Source organism: Coregonus lavaretus, assembly GCF_964263955.1.
Source record: "Coregonus lavaretus genome assembly, chromosome: 31".
Lineage (NCBI taxonomy): Eukaryota > Metazoa > Chordata > Actinopteri > Salmoniformes > Salmonidae > Coregonus > Coregonus lavaretus.
The window spans coordinates 4,690,101-4,711,793 of NC_140018.1; the positions used below are offsets into that span (position 1 = coordinate 4,690,101).

At 42.8% G+C, this 21,693-nt stretch overlaps 1 protein-coding gene across 2 annotated transcripts in view; it reads left to right on the top strand.

Annotated features, from left to right (window-relative positions):
- Positions 1 to 1,995: 1,995 nt before the first annotated feature.
- The window catches only part of LOC311106991 (poly(A) polymerase type 3-like), a gene marked incomplete at its 3' end in the record, with an annotated part of 25,791 nt that continues 6,093 nt past the window's right edge, over positions 1,996 to 21,693 (top strand). Inside the window, exons 1-14 of one of the 2 annotated variants that reach the window (XM_084149416.1) lie at positions 1,996 to 2,173; positions 3,342 to 3,500; positions 4,405 to 4,471; positions 4,727 to 4,808; positions 5,011 to 5,120; positions 7,189 to 7,242; positions 7,412 to 7,523; positions 9,340 to 9,429; positions 12,653 to 12,791; positions 17,881 to 17,953; positions 18,385 to 18,505; positions 18,845 to 18,929; positions 21,202 to 21,255; positions 21,437 to 21,556. In XM_084149416.1, the coding sequence (XP_084005542.1) occupies positions 2,166 to 2,173; positions 3,342 to 3,500; positions 4,405 to 4,471; positions 4,727 to 4,808; positions 5,011 to 5,120; positions 7,189 to 7,242; positions 7,412 to 7,523; positions 9,340 to 9,429; positions 12,653 to 12,791; positions 17,881 to 17,953; positions 18,385 to 18,505; positions 18,845 to 18,929; positions 21,202 to 21,255; positions 21,437 to 21,556 (1,274 nt within the window). In that variant the 5' untranslated portion in view covers positions 1,996 to 2,165. Of the gene's footprint in view, positions 2,174 to 3,341; positions 3,501 to 4,404; positions 4,472 to 4,726; positions 4,809 to 5,010; positions 5,121 to 7,188; positions 7,243 to 7,411; positions 7,524 to 9,339; positions 9,430 to 12,652; positions 12,796 to 17,880; positions 17,954 to 18,384; positions 18,506 to 18,844; positions 18,930 to 21,201; positions 21,256 to 21,436; positions 21,557 to 21,693 lie in introns of those variants that run through there. The other variant, XM_084149417.1, reaches the window with a different exon arrangement.

Here is a 21,693-nt window from a genome sequence, read left to right on the forward strand (position 1 = left end):
TAATGTGTGTGTGAGTGTGTGTGTGTATGTATATATGAGACCGAAGACAACATAGCAAGGTAGCAACCCAACATGGCAGCAACATAACATGGCAGCAGCACAAGACAGGGTACAAACATTATTGGGCACAAACGGCAAGACGGTAGAGCCAACAATACATCACGCGAAGCAGCCACTGCTGTCAGATTGTCCATGATTGAGTCTTTGAATGAAGAGATGGAGATAAAACTGTCCAGTTTGAGTGTTTTTTTGCAGCTCGTTCCAGTCGCTAGCTGCAGCGAACTGGAAATTGGAGTGACCCAGGGATGTGTGTGCTTTGGGGACCTTTAACAGACTGACTGGCAGAACGGGTGGATGATGAGCGCTGCAGTAGGTATCTCAGATAGGGGGGAGTGAGGCCTAAGAGGGTTTTGTAAATAAGCATCAACCAGGGGGTCTTGCGATGGGTATACAGAGATGACCAGTTTACAGAGGAGTATAGAGTGCAGTGATGTGTCCTATAAGGAGCATTGGTGGCATATCTGATGGCCGAATGGTAAAGAACGTCTAGCCGCTCGAGAGCACCCTTACCTGCCAATCTATAAAAATAAAATAAAATCTCAATTCTGTGTATTTCTTTCAGGCTGAATATTTATTACGGAACAATTCACAAGATTAGTGTGATGTGGTTAACACTCCAAACATCTAGGAGACCTTGTCGACTGGTATTTAATGTTTTGTACTGATATTGTTAAGGCTCTGTGTTGATCAAGTCTTGCAATACACCTTGTTTATTTTTCCCACGAGAAATAAACATGTATTCCTCTATTTTGACTTGAGTTTTTGTAAAGATCATTTTATGAATATGATGAACTACAACTAATGGTAAATTTTATGAAGAAAATGTGTGCGCTTGCCTCAGCTACACTCACGCTAGCACGTGACATTACTCCTGAGTGGCGCAGTGGTCTAGAGATCCTGGTTCGAATCCAGACTCTGTTGTAGCAGGCTGCGACCAGGAGACCCATGGGGCGGCGCACAATTGGCCCAGCGTCGTCCAGGGTAGGGGAGGCAATGGCCGGCAGGGATGTAGCTCAGTTGGTAGAGCATGGCGTTTGCAACGCCAGGGTTGTGGGTTCGATTCCCACAGGGGGCCAGTATTTAAAAAAATAACGTATGCACTCACTAACTGTAAGTCGCTCTGGATAAGAGCGTCTGCTAAATGACTAAAATGTAAATAATCAAATTACAAACCCACAGCCAAGTGGCACAGCGTCTGCATTTCAGTGGTTCCCGTCTTTATGATAGCTACATTAGCGGCTAATTAGCATTTCATTTGTTGGGGGTAGATACAGGTGAATATATTGATAAGTCTCCTTGTCGGAGAGAGATTTACACGGTTATCAAAACATCAGGGTAAGCCTACACAAAACACAGCCCTTATTTTAAGTGTTTGTAAAATCCCCTACGGGAAAAATTTATGATGGAAAGACTGGAACCATTTCCCTGTTTGACTGATAGGATTATGGGTATTATTACTCCTACAGTGATACTCTACTCTATTCCAGGGAACGGTGATGCTGAGATTTAGATTTTTCACTTTAAAATGTCAAACAAAAAACAATGATTGCAAAGTTAAACAAACCATACAACTTCATGCACAATGACTACTTTTAACAATTTCCACAAATTTGACAATCACATTTACTTGAACAGTGTAGATACAACGTTTAGTAACAGAATGACTGCACAAACTGTCATTCTGTTACCAAACTTTGCATCTGCGCTGTTCTTCAAGTGAATGTGTTTTTGTAAAATTGTGTGGAAATTGTTAAAAGTAGTCCTTGTATACCCACCTACTACATATTCGAATAAATCTATTGTTTAGTAAAAAATATAGGCTATGTGGCAGATGCCAAATGTCCATCTATTTTAAAAGACTACAGTTCCCATGTGATAAAAAGTGTGCTCTACATTATGACGTTCACACAACCCACTCAGGTAGCGAATTTTTGCGGTGACTGCACAGTTTGAACACGCGCCATGTTGAGTGGAAACAAAAGGTGTCAATCCCACTGCTCGGTTGCTGGTTAAATAACATAGCTAGCAAAAAAAATAAAAAATAAGAAACGAGTATGAGAAGGGAATTTTGGCGGGGCTGATTGTACTTGCTGGAGGTTGTTACAATGGCCCTGTAAGTATCTCGCTACTTTGGACAGAGAATTGTTTGGAAAGGGGATTGGGCCTACGGATGCTGGCAAACCAGTTCGTCAAGTTATGTATTTTTTGCTAGCAGGTTGTGTAGCGGGAAATGTGTATTAGCTAGCTAAAGTAGCTAACGTTGTCGTTATTACGGTCTGACTTTCAACCCCATGTATTCAAGCGTTCTTGACAAGTGGAAGTTGCAAACGGCTAGTTAGCATTTACAGGAGTTAGTTAGCATAACAAAGCTAACGTTCGCTATGTTTGCACCATATGTTTGCGCAATCTAGCTAGCACGTAGCTAGTAGGCAATTGTGATTTGGAACCAGCTAGCTAGCTAGCTACATGTTTGCTAGTGCCAAAGTTAAGCGATACAATTGATATTAGCAGTCTAACGTTAGCTGTGAGTGCTTGGATCATTTGCAATATTGGAATTTGTCAGTTGTGAACCGTTACGCTAGCTACTACTCCAGTTCGTTTCTATTTTATTTGTCCTTCGCAATTGATTTGTCAGACACAGCTAAATTACCATGCGGCTTCATTGCCAGTTTGAGAAAGTTGTCTGTTTTGGGGTCTTGCCTACTGCCATTTCGGGGTAACTCTTATGAACTGTTTTGCGTTATGATGGGTCACTAGACGTGTCAAATCAATTTGGTGCAAAAATATGTTCTCTTAGGCCTTTGTCATGTCAACATCAAACTGTAACGTTACAAAATGTAACGAAGTTGATGTTGACGATGTCCTTATTGGCTCTGTTCAGTCAAAACATTCTAGAAAATATGAGGCATGACATCAGAATCCACATATACAGTTAGGCCTTCGTGGTTTTTCCCAGAGCCCGTATTAAGATGTATAGCTGTGTCTGTTTTCCTCTACCACCACACCCACAGAATCCACAGCAAGCAATGTATGCTAGGGAGTCCGTATAGAACAAACTTTAAAGCACACACTACATGCTACATTTGTATGTGTTGTGATGCCATTAAGCTCTTTCTGTATGGTTTGTCATGTACATTTGTATTGATCATGTCCTTATCTGTATTAATGGATTGTTGATGTGTGGATATTTCTTTGTACAACACCAATAGAAATTCCTAGTAACATTTGTTGCATGGCGCATACATTTATTCAGATCACAACCTGTCCTGTCCTGTTTTCAGTCAGGTGTCGTTGGGTCGGGAGACGCCCAAGCACTATGGGATCACTTCTCCTATCAGCTTGGCCCAAGCCAAGGAGTGTGACCTGGTCCTCACACACAGGCTGACTGAGGCCCTGAAACCATACGGGGTGTTCGAAGAGGAGCTGGAACTACAGCGCAGGTAGGATGGTTGTCACTAGTAAATGGTCATTTTAGAATGGACACAAGTAGTATCACACGGCCTATGAGGAGGAGGAGAACTGTATCCAATATCTTGCCAGTACATCAGCCAATTATTCTTAGGTTGGGGTTTTGGTCAATACTAGGTAAACTGTATTTGTTGTTATAAAGTGCCATACTTATGTAGTTATTTAAAAAATATATAGATATATATGATGTGGGGAATTTTTTTTGTTGCTTTACTGCTATTAGCCCATACAAGCGCATTGAATAACAGATTCACTAGTCATTTTTAGTCATTTTTTTTAGCAGACACTCCAGAGCGACTTACATTTTCATACTGGCCCCCCGTGGGAAGCGAACCCACAACCCTGGCGTTGCAAGTGCCATGCTCTACCAACTGAGCTACATGGAACAACAGATCTGAGAGAGATAAGAAAGATCAGGAAATATATATTTATTGAACCCCTTATTTCTGGCACTAAACAGTCTCCATATACTTCCATTCATTATTTCAACTGGTACCGGGGGACCTTAAGACGACTCTTTTGAAACCTGTGGGCGTCCGTGTTCATGAGTCTCACATTTCCATAGAGAGGTCGTAATAGTTTGTAGGCCAAACCATTCGGACACTACTGACGATTTTGTGAGTAGACAGATTTTCGGGATGTCTCATGGTCTGACAAGCACCGCTCTAGCTCTGTCACCTTTCACCTCGGATGAGGCATCGGCGGATGTGGTGGATTGAAACAAATCCAATGCAAAAAAATATATCTCTCTCTCTCTAGCTTAAACTGATGGATGTTTTGTATTATGCTAATTTGATCTCCGCTGGGGTTCAACTCTAGGCGGTTAAACGTCAAAATACCACAGACTTCCTCTAAATCATGCTTTGTTTTCCATAGAATACATGTGTTGGGGAAACTAAACACACTGGTGAAGGAATGGATCCATGACGTCAGTGAGACAAAGGTATTATTTTACTTTCGCCTTTAGATAGTTCTCTCTGATACAGCAGGGGTCTGGTGACGACGTCAATGGGTAAGTCCCAAATGTCACCCTATTCCTTTTTAGAGCACTACTTTTGACCAGGGCTCTGCATTATTAAAGGGAAATAGTGTGCTAATTTGGTATGCAGATAATATTGGGTTATGACAACCGCATGGCACCGTTACCAACCCATGATGCAACAGGTTGTAAGGACTGGTTGTTTTTTTTGTCTCCTAGAATCTGCCTGCCTCAGTGATTGACACTGTTGGAGGGAAGATATTCACGTTTGGCTCCTACAGGTTAGGAGTTCACACTAAAGGTAAATATTGTGTCAACTCTTCACTGCAAAAGTTACAATAACAGTTGTTGTCCAACAGGAACGCTCGTTTTCATGTCAAAACATTTTCCTCTTTTGGTACCTGCTGAACATGACTCTACCAAACACTCGGGTTCAAACGTCCTCAAAACACCACAGAATGGACGTCTAAACACGGCCTTCTGTCCCTGTGCTCTTCTCCTAGGGGCAGACATTGACGCCCTGTGTGTTGCTCCTCGCCATGTGGAGAGAACAGACTTCTTCTCCTCGTTCCTGGACAAGCTGAAGCAGCAGGAGGAGGTCAAGGATTTGAGGGTGGGTGTATTGGGAGAGTAGGACTTGTGTTGGTCCAGTAGGTGAGAGTGAAGTGGGTATTGTATTGGGAGAGTAGGACTTGTGTTGGTCCAGTAGGTGAGAGTGAAGTGGGTATTGTATTGGGAGAGTAGGACTTGTGTTGGTCCAGTAGGTGAGAGTGAAGTGGGTATTGTATTGGTAGAGTAGGACTTGTGTTGGTCCAGTAGGTGAGAGTGAAGTGGGTATTGTATTGGTAGAGTAGGACTTGTGTTGGTCCAGTAGGTGAGAGTGAAGTGGGTATTGTATTGGGAGAGTAGGACTTGTGTTGGTCCAGTAGGTGAGAGTGAAGTGGGTATTGTATTGGTAGAGTAGGACTTGTGTTGGTCCAGTAGGTGAGAGTGAAGTGGGTATTGTATTGGGAGAGTAGGACTTGTGTTGGTCCAGTAGGTGAGAGTGAAGTGGGTATTGTATTGGTAGAGTAGGACTTGTGTTGGTCCAGTAGGTGAGAGTGAAGTGGGTATTGTATTGGTAGAGTAGGACTTGTGTTGGTCCAGTAGGTGAGAGTGAAGTGGGTATTGTATTGGGAGAGTAGGACTTGTGTTGGTCCAGTAGGTGAGAGTGAAGTGGGTATTGTATTGGGAGAGTAGGACTTGTGTTGGTCCAGTAGGTGAGAGTGAAGTGGGTATTGTATTGGGAGAGTAGGACTTGTGTTGGTCCAGTAGGTGAGAGTGAAGTGGGTATTGTATTGGTAGAGTAGGACTTGTGTTGGTCCAGTAGGTGAGAGTGAAGTGGGTATTGTATTGGGAGAGTAGGACTTGTGTTGGTCCAGTAGGTGAGAGTGAAGTGGGTATTGTATTGGGAGAGTAGGACTTGTGTTGGTCCAGTAGGTGAGAGTGAAGTGGGTATTGTATTGGGAGAGTAGGACTTGTGTTGGTCCAGTAGGTGAGAGTGAAGTGGGTATTGTATTGGGAGAGTAGGACTTGTGTTGGTCCAGTAGGTGAGAGTGAAGTGGGTATTGTATTGGGAGAGTAGGACTTGTGTTGGTCCAGTAGGTGAGAGTGAAGTGGGTATTGTATTGGTAGAGTAGGACTTGTGTTGGTCCAGTAGGTGAGAGTGAAGTGGGTATTGTATTGGGAGAGTAGGACTTGTGTTGGTCCAGTAGGTGAGAGTGAAGTGGGTATTGTATTGGGAGAGTAGGACTTGTGTTGGTCCAGTAGGTGAGAGTGAAGTGGGTATTGTATTGGGAGAGTAGGACTTGTGTTGGTCCAGTAGGTGAGAGTGAAGTGGGTATTGTATTGGGAGAGTAGGACTTGTGTTGGTCCAGTAGGTGAGAGTGAAGTGGATATTGTATTGGGAGAGTAGGACTTGTGTTGGTCCAGTAGGTGAGAGTGAAGTGGGTATTGTATTGGGAGAGTAGGACTTGTGTTGGTCCAGTAGGTGAGAGTGAAGTGGGTATTGTATTGGGAGAGTAGGACTTGTGTTGGTCCAGTAGGTGAGAGTGAAGTGGGTATTGTATTGGGAGAGTAGGACTTGTGTTGGTCCAGTAGGTGAGAGTGAAGTGGGTATTGTATTGGGAGAGTAGGACTTGTGTTGGTCCAGTAGGTGAGAGTGAAGTGGGTATTGTATTGGTAGAGTAGGACTTGTGTTGGTCCAGTAGGTGAGAGTGAAGTGGGTATTGTATTGGGAGAGTAGGACTTGTGTTGGTCCAGTAGGTGAGAGTGAAGTGGGTATTGTATTGGGAGAGTAGGACTTGTGTTGGTCCAGTAGGTGAGAGTGAAGTGGGTATTGTATTGGGAGAGTAGGACTTGTGTTGGTCCAGTAGGTGAGAGTGAAGTGGATATTGTATTGGGAGAGTAGGACTTGTGTTGGTCCAGTAGGTGAGAGTCAAGTGGGTATTGTATTGGTAGAGTAGGACTTGTGTTGGTCCAGTAGTTGAGAGTCAAGTGGGTATTGTATTGGGAGAGTAGGACTTGTGTTGGTCCAGTAGGTGAGAGTCATGTGGGTATTGGTAGAGTTGGAGGTAAAGATGCATTCCCAAAAATGAACGAGGTGCAGACTGTTCATTAACTTTTCACCCTTTATTTTCCAGGCTGTTGAGGAGGCATTTGTCCCGGTGATAAAGCTGTCTTTCGACAGCATTGAGGTGTGACATTTGAAATTATTTTTTGGTTAATTATTTCTTTTATAGGCCTAAATGTGTACATTTTGCATTATTGCAAGGAAACATGCAAAACTGGTTCTGTACATCCAATATTGAGATGTACCACGTTTTTTTTTTTTTTTTTAAACGTCCATGATCTGTTTGTTTCTAGATTGACATCCTTTTTGCCCGGTTAGCGTTGCAAACCATCCCAGAGAGTCTGGACCTCCGAGATGACGGACTGCTGAAGAACCTTGACATCCGCTGCATCAGGAGTCTCAATGGTAACACTGAGCTCTGGTCCTGATGTGGTTCAGTTGGTGAAAGTGTGGCGCTAGCAGCACCAGGGTGATGGGTTCGATTCCCGCTGCGGTCACATATACTAAAATGTACAGTGCATTCGGAAAGTATTCAGACCCCTTGACTTTCTCTACATTATGTTACAGCCTTATTCTAAAATTGATTAAATAGTTTTTTTCCCTCAATCTACACACTACCCCAATGATAAGCAAAAAAACATTTATTCAGACCCTTTACTTTGTTGAAGCACCTTTGGCAGTGATTACAGCCTCAAGTCTTCTTGGGTATGATGCTACAAGCTTGGCACACCTGTATATATATTTATTTCCCCCATTCTTCTCTGCAGATCCTCTCAAGCTCTTTCAGGTTGGATGTACAGCTATTTTCAGGTCTCTCCAGAGATGTTCAGGCTCTGGCTGGGCCACTCAAGGACATTGAGACTTGTCCCGAAGCCACTCCTGCGTTGTCTTGGCTGTGTGCTTAGGGTCGTTGTCCTGTTGGAAGGTGAACCTTCGCCCCAGTCTGAGGTCTTGAGCGCTCTGGAGCAGGTTTTCATCAAGGATCTCTCAGTACTTTTCTCCGTTCATCTTTCCCTCGATCCTGACTAGTCCCCCAGTCCCTGCCGCTGAAAAACATCCCCACAGCATGATGCTGCCAACACCATGCTTCACCATAGGGATGGTGCAAGGTTTCCTCCAGACGTGATGCTTGGCATTCAGGCCAAAGAGTTCAATCTTGGTTTCATCAGACCAGAGAATCTTGTTTCTCATGGTCAGAGTCCTTTAGGTGCCTTTTGGCAAACTCTAAGCGGGCTGTCATGTGCCTTTTACTGAGGAATGGCTTCCATCTGGCCACTACCATAAAGGCCTGATTGGTGGAGTGCTGCAGAGATGGTTGTTCTTCTGGAAAGTTCTCCCATCTCCACAGAGGAGCTCTGTCAGTGACCATCGGGTTCTTGGTCACCTCCCTGAACCCCCCTTTTCCCCTGATTGCTCAGTTTGGCCGGGCGGCCAGCTCTAAGAAGAGTCTTGGTGGTTCCAAACTAATTCCATTTAAGAATGATGGAGGCCATTGTGTTCTTGGGGACCTTCAAGGCTGCAGAAATGTTTTGGTACCCTTCCCCAGATCTGTGCCTCAACACAATCCTGTCTCGGAGCTCTACGGACAATTCCTTCAACCCCATGGCTTGGTTTTTGCTCTGACATGCACTGTCAACTGTGGGACCTTTATATAGACTGGTGTGTGCCTCTCCAAGTCATGTTAATTCAATTGAATTTACCACAGGTGTAGAAACATCTCAAGGATGATCAAATGAAACAGGATGCAACTGAGCTCAATTTCGAGTCTCATAGCAAAGGGTCTGAATACTTATGTAAATAAGGTATTTCTGTGTTTTTATTTTAAGTACATTTGCAAAAATGTCTAAACCTTTTTTCGATTTGTCATTATGGGGTATTGTGTAGATTGATGAAAAAAATGTAATCCATTTTAGAATAAGGCTGTAATGCATTGTATGTACTGTGTATATACACTGGACTGTAATCGCTTTGGATAAAATCGTCTGCTGAACGGTATCTCCGTACACTGATCCAAGTTAAAAACAGTGTGGTTTGAATGGCTGAAAGGCCTCTTAACAATTGGTTGTTGGCTCACCTCTGACCCGTACCTACAGCTGTTTGAAAGCAACTGCTGTGTTGTAGGTTTCAAGTGTTCTCTCTGCATTGTGTTGTAGCCTGACTGTCTGGCTCTATTGTGACGCCGCGTTTGTTGGGCACAATAATGACTTGACGTTGTTTTCAGGTTGCAGAGTTACAGATGAGATCCTTCATCTTGTACCCAACATCGAAAACTTCAGACTGACTCTGAGGACCATCAAGCTGTGGGCTAAACGTGAGTCGGATCTGTAGTGTTGTTGCATAGGAGCACAATCGCTTGCCTTGGTGGAAACTGAACTGTGTGTTGAATCAGTGTCTTCTGTAAGCGTCTGTGTCTACCTGCTTGTTGTCTGTACCTGTGTGTTTGAGTTGGTCTCTGTGTGTTTACTGTATCTCTGTGTGTGTGTGTGCGCGTGCTGTGTAACACTGAGTGACTGAGACTGTTGTGGCTAGGCATGTAGTGTTATCTCACTCGTTCACACAACCAACTAATGGCATGTCAATACGCTGGGCCCAAACTGACTTGCAACGCCCCAGCCCTCAGGTCCTATTCCCTAAACAGGATTATCCTGCCAAAAAAAAAAAAAATACTTGTCATGGCTTTTTAACACACAGGATAGACCACGGCACTTGTTGCCATGGTGAATTTGTTTGGCTTGCATATTCTGCCTGGCAACCAACTGTCCAATCATGTTTTGTGTTGCTGGAACAGAAGCAGCAGAGAGTCACTCACTGGCCTGTAGGCCAACCAGGTGCAGGTACTGAATGTGGTTCCCTAGCTGTGGCTGTAGGTATTTTATTTAAAATCTTGTGTAAACTAAAAGGCCAATCCAAAAACATCCCCTGCCCCTCCACCCCCAACTCTTTAGTGCTCTTTAGAAGCTAGATAGCTGTAAGCGATATGGCATAAGCATCGCCAAGCTTATTGGGAGACGAGGCAGAACCATCAAGCTGAATTGCAGGACCAGCTAAATTTCACTGTTGCCTGATGATCATTAGTGTACTGGCAAGTAGCTCTATTACCATCACAAGAGGAATCGGCTTGTATACTAAAGATGTGATAAATATACTTTTTGTCTTTACATTTAAACTACAGTTTTAATCGGTTTTCTGTTAAAAGATAAGAACAATTCATAAAATTCCAAGTGAATTGAAGTTGTCATTCTCATACTGTGCCAGACTCAAATTCTGAGAATTGATTCGGGCCAGGCAAGTCATGTTTGGAATACCATTTACATTTTAGTCATTTAGCAGACGCTCTTATCCAGAGCGACTTACAGTTAGTGAGTGCATACATTATTTTTTTTCATACTGGCCCCCCATGGGAATCGAACCCACAACCCTGGCGTTGCAAACACCATGCTCTATCAACTGAGCTACATCCCTGCTGGCCATTCCCTCCCCTACCCTGGACGACGCTGGCTACGTCAGAGACTGGATTCGAACCAGGATCTCTAGTGGCACAGCTAGTACTGCGATGCAGTGCCTTAGACCACTGTGCCACTCGGGAGACCATTTGACTTGGTTGTGGAAACTACTGGAGAATCCACTGGCCATGTGAAATGTGGAGGGTGCGAGGCGTTTCTAAAATAGGACCGCAGGAAGACTGGTAGGCTACTTCTCTGAGTCTGCATGCGTATGTTTGGAACAGTGAAAACAACACGAAACAAATTATAAGAAATCCCAGAAGGTCTATACTAACAGGTTTTAAAGGCTTTATTAGAGCAAAGATGATTTGCATTGGTGAATGTTGCAATTGCTTTAGACGACGTTGCGATTTTTATTTGTTTAATTATTCAAGGCTCCCTTTTTTTTATTTCGTTTTAAAACAGAAAATGCTTGAATTGTATTTAATGACTCGTATGTTGACATAAACTAATGGATGATTCATATTAAAGTATAGGCCCAAGTAAGTTACGTTATGCCAGCTAAACAGGACGCGCTCTTAGGCTTCTTAGATGGTTGTTATACAAGGCTATAGTATACTAAGCCTACTAATGACATTGGCTTACTTATGATGATAATTGTAGCCTAATAGTAACAATAAGAAGGATATCAAGAAGGAGGGTAGGAGAAGTGTAGCTCAGTCCCGTGTAGCTCAGTTGGTAGAGCATGGCGTTTTCAATGCCAGGGTTCTGGGTTCGATTCCCACGGGGGGCCAGTATGAAAATGTATGCACTCACTAACTTTAAGTCGCTCTGGATAAGAGCGTCTGCTAAATGACGTAAATGTAAGTGAGCGCTGTGTGCGTTTTTAGGCCAGTGTCTGTCAAACAGATGCTGTTAGATTTAGAAGGGCCTAAAATTAACCCCCGCCACCTGCCAAATGTTGGTAGATTTTGGCATTGGTAAGATGTCTATTTCATTAGCTACGTTGGCGGGTGGTCAGGGCTCCACAGTGCGAGCTTTCACTTGCATTTGTGAATAAAAATAGTCAAGTATGATCACATTTGCAGTAAAATGCTGCAGTTGCTGTTTTCAAAGTAGTTTTGTTTCATAGCTGGTTAAATTTAATCGCACAAAGTCAAAGAACTAGGAATCCTATGTAGCCTATCCCCTTGCACTGCCACACTGCCTGGCTGGGTGTGTGATATTTTGGATTAGACTCGGGTCACAAAAAAAATGAAATTAAACAATACACCACATTATTTCTCACTAGAAATGCATGTATGGTTTTAGAAACATTACAAAGCATGCTTATCTGTTTCATTTATAGTGTTGGTTTAATTTTAGCGATTATAAAAATATTTTGGCTGGTAAAAAAGTGGCTGGTGGACCCAAAACATTTTTTGGGGGCCCTGTAGATCAGGCTACATATTTCTTTTCCCTGACCGTTTGGAACAGTGTAAACACTAAATAAATTCTAAGATATCCCAGAATGTGTTCTAACAAACTATTTTTAAAGCCTTTATTACATCATGGCAAAGATTTAAAAACTTTTAAAGTGAAATTGCTTCATCCGTCAGATGTTGTGAGTCTTAGAGCTCACGGAATCAGTATTAAACATGCACTCAAAACAGGCAACGGAACCAGGATCTGTCTTTAATTTCTGAAGATATTTATGGATGCTTTATAAATCCTGGCACATTTTAACAGGTGATTTTATAACTAAGTTGGGTTTTACTCTCCTGACTTTTCTTAAGGAAAGGGCTGTTTCCTTGTCTCCTCACTCCGCTGCCGCCTCCACCACATTGTTCTCATGATTGGGACCTGTTAGTGGTAGTTGTTTCTGTTTTTAAACGTTCACACACCTATTGTATACTTTACCATATCAGAAATGTATGTACTACTGTTACGACTACTACGACTCACCTCTATCCTGCCGACTGCCTTGTAGGGCAACAGCAAAGCTAACCTCTTAGTAGTAGCCAGGATCTGCCAGCTTTACCCCAACACCATTTTATATATACACCTAATAAATATATATATATACACTGTTATGTTATTGTTCTCCCATAGGTCATAACATCTACAGTAACATCCTGGGCTTCCTGGGTGGCGTCTCCTGGGCCATGCTGGTAGCCAGGACCTGCCAGCTCTACCCCAACGCCGTGGCCTCCACCCTCGTACACAAGTTCTTCCTGGTCTTCTCCAAGTGGTGAGCAGTCTCTGTCTTTTAGACATTCTCTGTGACCTGTTTTCAGATGGTCATTCGTTTTTCTGTGCTTTGCCAGTGACGCGTCGTTTTGTCTGAAGTGATTTATGAACGAGGGTTTCCGTGGTGCCGGACAACGTGACCGGGAAGATTTATATTTACTGTCCGTTTTGAGGTCTTTACCGGACCCATATGCATTGGGTGCATAACCAATTAGGGAATCCATCCACGGTGCTCAGAATTACAGAAATCACATTTAGTTTATAGTAATGCATCTTACGAAATGGCGCCGGAGAAGATGGCTGCCCTTTTACAGCCCTCTAACCAATTGTACTATTATGTGTCTTTTTCCGCGTTATTTGTAATTTATTTTGTACATAATGTTTCTGCCATCGTCTCTTATAACCAAATAGAGCTTCTGGATATCAGGACAGCGATTACTCACCTCGTATTGGACCCAAAAAAATTATTCAACGAGGCGGCCGCGAAGGATATCCTACAGACACACGACAAGGCCCAAATCCCCGTAATTCGCATGAGGAAGAGACGGAGATATCGTGGACGTAGGTCGGGGTGCCTTGTAAGGATCCGACGGCGAGCGAGTAAACTGCCTCTTCCATCAATCCTATTAGCCAATCTTCAATCTTGGATGACCTAAGATTACGGTTATCCTACCAACGGGACATTAAAAACTGTAATATCTTATGTTTCACTGAGTCGTGGCTGAACGATGACATGGATAATATACAGCTAGCGGGCTATATGCTACATCGGCAGGATAGAACGGCTGACTCCGGTAAGACAAGGGGTGGCGGTCTGTGTATATTTGTAAACAACAGCTGGTGCACAAAATCAAATACTAAGGAAGTCTCGAGGTTTTGCTCGCCTGAGGTAGAGTATCTTATGATAAGCTGTAGACCACACTATTAACCAAGAGAGTTTTCATCTATATTTTTCATAGCTGTCTATTTACCACCACAAACCAATGCTGGCATTAAGATTGCACTGAATGAGCTGTATAAGGCCATAAGTCAACAGGAAAACGCTCATCCAGAGGCAGCGCTCCTAGTGGCCGGGGACTTTAATGCAGGGAAACTTAAATCCGTTCTACCTAATTTCTACCAGCATGTTAAATGTGCAACCAGAGGGAAAAAAACTCTAGACCACCTTTACTCCACACACAGAGACGCATACAAAGCTCTCCCTCGCCCTCCATTTGGCAAATCTGACCATAACTCTATCCTGCTGATTCCTGCTTAAAAGCAAAAACTAAAGCAGGAAGCACCAGTGACTCGGTTAATAAAAAAGTGGTCAGATAACGCAGATGCTAAGCTACAGGACTGTTTTGCTAGCACAGACTGGAACATGTTCCGGGATTCTTCAGATAGCATTGAGGAGTACACCACATCAGTCACTGGCTTCATCAATAAGTGCATCGATGATGTCGTCCCCACAGTGACCGTACGTACATACACCAACCAGAAGCCATGGATTACAGGAAACATCCGCACTGAGCTAAAGGGTAGAGCTGCCGCTTTCAAGGAGCGGGACTCTAACCCGGACGCTTATAAGAAATCCCGCTATGCCCTCCGACGAACCATCAAACAGGCAAAGAGTCAATACAGGACTAAGATTGAATCGTACTACACCGGCTCTGACGCTCGTCGGATGTGGCAGGGCTTGAAAACTATTACAGACTACAAAGGGAAGCACAGCCGCGAGCTTCCCAGTGACACAAGCCTACCAGACGAGCTAAACCACTTCTATGCTCGCTTCGAGGCAAGCAACACTGAAGCATGCATGAGAGCACCAGCTGTTCCAGATGACTATGTGATCACGCTCTCCGTAGCCAATGTGAGTAAGACTTTTAAGCAGGTCAATATTCACAAGGCCGCAGGGCCAGACGGATTACCAGGACGTGTACTCCGAGCATGTGCTGACCAACTGGCAAGTGTCTTCACTGACATTTTCAACATGTCCCTGACTACCGACCCGTAGCACTGACGACTGTAGCCATGAAGTGCTTTGAAAGGCTGGTCATGGCTCACATCAACACCATTATCCCAGAAACCCTAGACCCACACCAATTTGCATACTGCTCCAACAGATCCACAGATGATGCAATCTCTATTGCACTCCACACTGCCCTTTCCCACCTGGACAAGAGGAACACCTACGTGAGAATGCTATTCATTGACTACAGCTCAGCATTCAACACCATAGTGCCCTCAAAGCTCATCACTAAGCTAAGGATCCTGGGACTAAACACCTCCCTCTGCAACTGGATCCTGGACTTCCTGACGGGCCGCCCCCAGGTGGTAAGGGTAGGTAACAACACATCTGCCACACTGATCCACAACACGGGGGCACCTCAGGGGTGCGTGCTCAGTCCCTTCCTGTACTCCCTGTTCACCCATGACTGTATGGCCAGACACGACTCCAACACCATCATTAAGTTTGCCGACGACACAACAGTGGTAGGCCTGATCACCGACAACGATGAGACAGCCTATAGGGAGGAGGTCAGAGACCTGGTCGTGTGGTGCCAGGATAACAACCTCTCCCTCAACGTGACCAAGACAAAGGAGATGATTGTGGACTACAGGAAAAAAAAAAGAAGAGGACTGAGCACGCCCCCATTCTCATCGAGGCTGTAGTGGAACAGGTTGAGAGCTTCAAGTTCCTTGGTGTCCACATCACCAACGAACTATCATGGTCCAAACACACCAAGACAGTCGTGAAGAGGGCACGACAAAGCCTATTCCCCCTCAGGAGACTGAAAAGATTCGGCATGGGTCCTCAGATCCTCAAAAAATTATACAGCTGCACCATCGAGAGCATCCTGACTGGTTGCATCACCGCCTGGTATGGCAACTGCTTGGCCTCCGACCGCAAGGCACTACAGAGGGTAGTGCGTACGGCCCAGTACATCACTGGGGCCAAGCTTCCTGCCATCCAGGACCTCTATACCAGGCGGTGTCAGAGGAAGGCCCTTAAAATTGTCAAAGACTCCAGCCACCCTAGTCATAGACTGTTCTCTCTGCTACCGCACGGCAAGCGGTACCGGAGTGCAAAGTCTAGGTCCAAAAGACTTCTCAACAGCTTCTACCCCCAAGCCATAAGACTCCTGAACAGCTAATCATGGCTACCCGGACTATTTGCACTGCCCCCCCACCCCATCTTTTTACGCTGCTGCTACTCTGTTAATTATTTATGCATAGTCACTTTAACTCTACCCACATGTACATATTACTTCAACTACCTCTACTAGCCGGTGCCCCCGCACATTGACTCTGCACCGGTACCCCCCCCTGTATATATAGCCTCCCTACTGTTATTTTATTTGACTTCTGCTCTCTTTTTCTCAACACTTTTTTGTTTTATTTTACATTTTTATAAAAAATAAATGCACTGTTGGTTAAGGGCTGTAAGTAAGCATTTCACTGTAATGTCTGCACCTGTTGTATTCGGCGCATGTGGCCAATAACATTTGATTTGATTTAACAGAACATGCATCTCCTCTAATGAAGCAGCCAATATAACGTTATTTTCAAACATTTGCCAAAATGCAATTTGCGGGAACACCATTATAAACAGAGCACCTGGAAAAGCACAATTTTAAACAGTGCACCTGATAGCGGTTCCATATGTGACAGAGATGGAAATCTCTGTTAGAGACTTAGAAAGAGGGGGGGAATCTAAAGATGCAACAACTAGGATGGGGTTGCTGAAATGACTAGGATTGTGCCCTTTGCTTCTGGACAACGAAAAAGTTGATATGAAAACCAATAGAACAGTTGAAATGGCATAGCTGTGGGTCCAGTAGGAAAGTAAATGGAAATGTGCCAAAATTATATAATTACTCCATTCTATACATAAAATAATTCAGAAATACTTTAACAGAAAACATAACTTAGACACAGAGGAATAAATGTACCGTTAATCCGTGTCATTTGTTGATGCATGTACTAATTAGTAATTTCTCGTTCTCGGAGTGGAAACGTTCTTTGCGGAGTTCACAACTTGCTACACTTGTGAGAAACACATTTTGGTTTATTACATAACCATTTTTTAAATTATATTTTGTTTGGAGTGCTCCATATGAGCATGGGTCTGGTTTATCTGTCTTGTGTGTTTATTTAAAAAAAAAAAATATATATATATATATATATATAATTATTTTTATTTAGGGGGTAGATCAGCTTTAATATTGCAGATAGATTGTAACTTCCGTCAATGTAATTGTCTGCATCACTTCCAATACGTTTTTTTTCTTTCTCGCATATATATATATATATATATATATATATATATATATATATATACTTTTTTTAACCAGCTGAGGAGCTGCAGGATAAATCCTGCTCAAAATAGGCTCTGTGCGCGTCTGATAGTTGATGGATAATGTTCTGAACAAACGGAGTAAAAAAAACTCAAACTGACAACTAGAAAAAGCTCAAACCAACTTTATTCACCCACTGGGTCATACAGCTGCAAATAAAACATACAAGTCACACAAACACATCTTTATACCTTCCAACTAGGTGGAGTCATCTACTTGCATGGCAATTTAATTCCACTCAATTATGCATATTGTGCTGAATACCCTTGCTATAGACCAATAAGCATGACGGTCAAATGTGTTTCCATTGGCTGGTATTTCCATCAATGAATAAATAAACATTATTCTGCAATCAGATATTTTTGCTCCCTGTCATTTTTACAGGCAACTTTTATTTATCTGCAAAAAACAAACAAAAAATTGCCCAAAAGGTTAAAGTTTCCTACCGGAAACCCTGTTATGAAACGTGATTCCATAGAACACCCTTTCTATATTATGGTGAGGGATTGTTCTGCCATTCTAGTCATTGTGGCGGCCGCCTAAAGGTGTTTTCGAGTCGCCTAAGTCCAAAGTGTTTTTTGATCCAGAAAAAAACCTGATTGTCGTCACATTTTCTCGGTGCTTGTGGCAGCTGTAATTACTCCTGTATTTCTTAGGACCATAGTCAAACAAGATGGTGTGTGTAAAGGGTTGTCTGACTGATGGTATACTTGGTCCGTATCATCACACTGAACATGAGTTGTGTTGCAGGGAATGGCCCAACCCTGTTCTCCTGAAGCAGCCAGAGGACTGCAACCTCAACCTGCCAGTCTGGGACCCCAGGGTAATGTTGGTCCATAACTAGATTTGTTCATACTGATACTAGTCCTGTCCTGAGCAACACTAATACATAAAGGACTGTCATAAAAATGAATTTAACTGCTTAAAGCATTTTACTAGCAGAGCTGCCAAACCCCCCCCCCCCCCCAAAAAAAAAAAAAACCTTGTGATTTTTTTAAAGGGGTTAAACACCTGTTCCTCCAGGACACAGACACTTGTATTAACAATTTTTAAAGTCTAGGGCCAGAGGTTTTTCCTGTGACCTGTACCTCGAGTCAGTCACACTTTATTTAATCTGTTCCAGTACAAACCATTTGATTCAACTGCATTAGAGGCTGAGTATGTCATCAACTTGACTGAATTGACTCCAACCCTGCTAGAGGCCCTGTATCCCCATTTTAAGCTCTCTGAGAATGTATCACTGTGTTGTTCCAGGTGACCCCCAGTGACCGGTACCACCTGATGCCCATCATCACACCTGCCTACCCCCAGCAGAACTCCACCTACAACGTCTCCGCCTCCACACGGGCCGTCATGGTGGACGAGTTCAAACAGGGTCCGTTAGCCGTCGCCATTTCTAACTTTTATACACAGACTTTTTGCTATTTTTATACAAAACCCTTCAGGTCAGAGTCCTAACTTAAGACTTGAGTGGAAAAACGTACTCAAACATTCACATAAATGATACGTTGATGTCAAAGGGAAGTTTGCTCAAATGTATGTTTAGCGTATCAAGTAAATTCCGTCTAGTCTGGCCTTTTTCCCCCTTTTTTTTTTCTCAAGGGGTTCCTAACGTCCTCTACTTTATTGTAGCCTAGATACGTTGTCTCATCTGTAGTTTTCCTTTGGTTGTCCTCGTTGTTAAACACGTTTTCCTTCCTCCTTCCCTCCACAGGTCTGGCAATTACAGATGAAATATTGCAGAATAAAGCAGAGTGGGCCAAACTATTTGAAGCACCAAACTTCTTTCAGAAATACAAGTATGTATTAAGCAGCTTATCCTGTGGGACACACATGGTGAGACAAACCAACTATTTCAATAAAGATGTATATTTTCTAAATATACCAATATACTATATTTTCAGTAAATGTGAAGTTCTCTTCTTTATATTCAACTGTTTATGTAATCCACTCATTCAGTTTGAATTATTTTGTATTATTAAATATACATTTCAGGCTTTTAGACAAGACTCAAAAGAATCTTTCTTCTTACCTAAGCACCCTTTTTTGATTCACCAAAATTTTTTCACAAAAGCAAATACAATGTTAACGTTATGCAGGGCCTGAAGCCCAGTGTTATCAGTAATATTTAGTATAGACTGTGCCTCTAATGTAAGCACAACTCAATGTTTGTATATTTTAATATTTTACTAAAGGTAGGTACTTCAGTTGTAAGGATTCCAATATTAAACCGTCTCCTGGTTTTCCTTGTCTTGTTATATTGTGTATCAATTCCCAAATAAAATGCTTTAGTTCACAATTTGCACAATGTATTTCTTGTTAGTCTTGATTTTGTAGACATGTCTTTTTATTTTCCTTATCAAGTTTCGATCATGATAAATCCGTAAATTGTAGCACAGCGCTAGCAGGAAGCCATGTGAAGATTACCAAAAATTAAAGCGTCATTGGCACTTTCAGTTTCATTCTATGCATTGTGGGTAATGTATAGATCCAGATCACTAACTCACATCCTGGATTCCATTTTCAATATCAGTTCTGCGCAATCTTGAGAAATGTACTTGAGTGTTGAAATCTGTGTATAGAGGGAGGGATAAATAGCTAGATAAGTTGTTAATTGGTTTATCAGTAGTATGCAAGAGTGTGATGATAGGACAGTGGCCACAGTTCTGTTACCCAAGAGGCATTGTCCTTGGAAGAGGAGGCATTTCTTCTTTTGCAGCCCCAATCAGAATGCAAAGCTTTTTGCTGCCCAATCCCCTCCCCTTTGTCTTAAGTGTTCTATAGTGAATGAAGTGATCCAATCCTCTCCTTCATTTACCAAAATCTTCCATTACTGGAGTGCTCCATTTGAAGTGTGAAATACCATCAAAGTCTTCTGGGAAATCAGTTTGATCCATCCACCCTTTCTTGGCCAGAAAAGTTTCAGAAGATTTTGATATATTGCCTTAAGCACACCCTGGCTAAGCACACCTTCTCTGAGTTTCTGGAAGCACACGCTGCCTTAAACACAACTCCTCCTCCTCTGGGTTGCAGGCAGCACACCCTGCCTTAAACACAACTGGGTTGCAGGCAGAGAAAATGCAGCAGCACATTCTGGATAGCCTTTTTACAGCACTGTAGAGCCTGAAAAAATGGAGAATAATTTTAAAGTGAATAAATACATCCAGCCTGTGGATTGGACAGGAGCTTTAGAGGAGACGGTCACAATTACACTTTGATTATCATCCAGGTTAGACTCTTTTACACACACCAGGCTTGATTAACAGATTTCAGAATCAGACCATCCTGCTGACTTGGGTGGTGTCCTGCTGATTACTGCACTGGTTTCTCTGTAACTGTTGTTTTGAATAAATCAATCATTTATCCCAGGCTCAGACCTTTTATTTTCAATGTGGCCTGAAAATGAAAAAACTATCCTTTCCATTTTTTTATCTGCTTGTCCTTTGTAAAACTATTTTATATTGTTGTAACCTCATGGGGAAATAATCTGAACACAAGCTCCTGTGATTGGTTTTCAACAAGATGCAAGGTAGAGCTATTCCAGACAAAGCATAGAAAGAACTTTATGGTGCTACTGTGGTAACTGCATGTAGATTGTACACAGACACACAATACTAGTTTTGCCCAGTTATAGTACAATAGTGACTTTCAGGATACTTTTAGTATTGTGGAAGACATGTTTTATAGACTGAATCAGGTTCATTCTCTGACATTATGATTTGGAGAGTAAATTATCGTGGTACTTACAATTGGTTTTATCTGACTAGATTGATGTGCTATGGAGAATTTGTGGCTGCTACTGGGACATGTTGCTCTAAGACGGTGTCACGTCAGCTATGGACGTTTGTGTGTCATTTATTGGCTTAACACACTTTGGTATTAGTCCTGCAGTTTTTATCAGTTTTAGTTTGAGAGAAGTGTGTTATAAAAAAACGATTTCCATGACATGCTGTGAGAGTGGTGGCGATCTGGTCTGGGCCTATGTGTCTGGGGCTCTCTCCTAGCCTGGGTTCGTTGCCTGGCTGCTGTCTTTAGGGTGTAATGGGATTGTTCTGTTTCTTATGTTCCAAGGCATTATATTGTGTTGCTAGCAAGCGCCCCCACCGAGAAGCAGCACCTGGAGTGGTGAGTACTGACTGGGAAAAAACTGGGAAAACCTTCGGATGTGAATTAGATTATATGAGGGTGGAGCCAGTGTACAGCATTATTGCGTTTCAATGTTGCTCCTAAAGCAAGAAGATGGGTCTTTATCAGTCTACTGTTGGGGAATAGATAGCTGAAAGTGTTATTTTCTCTGTCGCTGCAGGGTTGGTCTGGTTGAGTCTAAGATCAGGATCCTAGTCGGGAACCTGGAGAAGAATGAGTTCATAACGTTGGCTCATGTCAACCCCCAGTCATTCCCTGGACCCAAGGAAAGTCGGGAGAAGTGAGTATATTACTTTATTTTTAATGCAAGATTGAAAGAAGCTCTTACCTGACCATGGACATGGTCTACTGTTTCTTTTTCATCAGTCTCTCCTTGTCTCTCTGTCTGTCTGTCTGTCTCTCGCTCTCTCTCTCTCG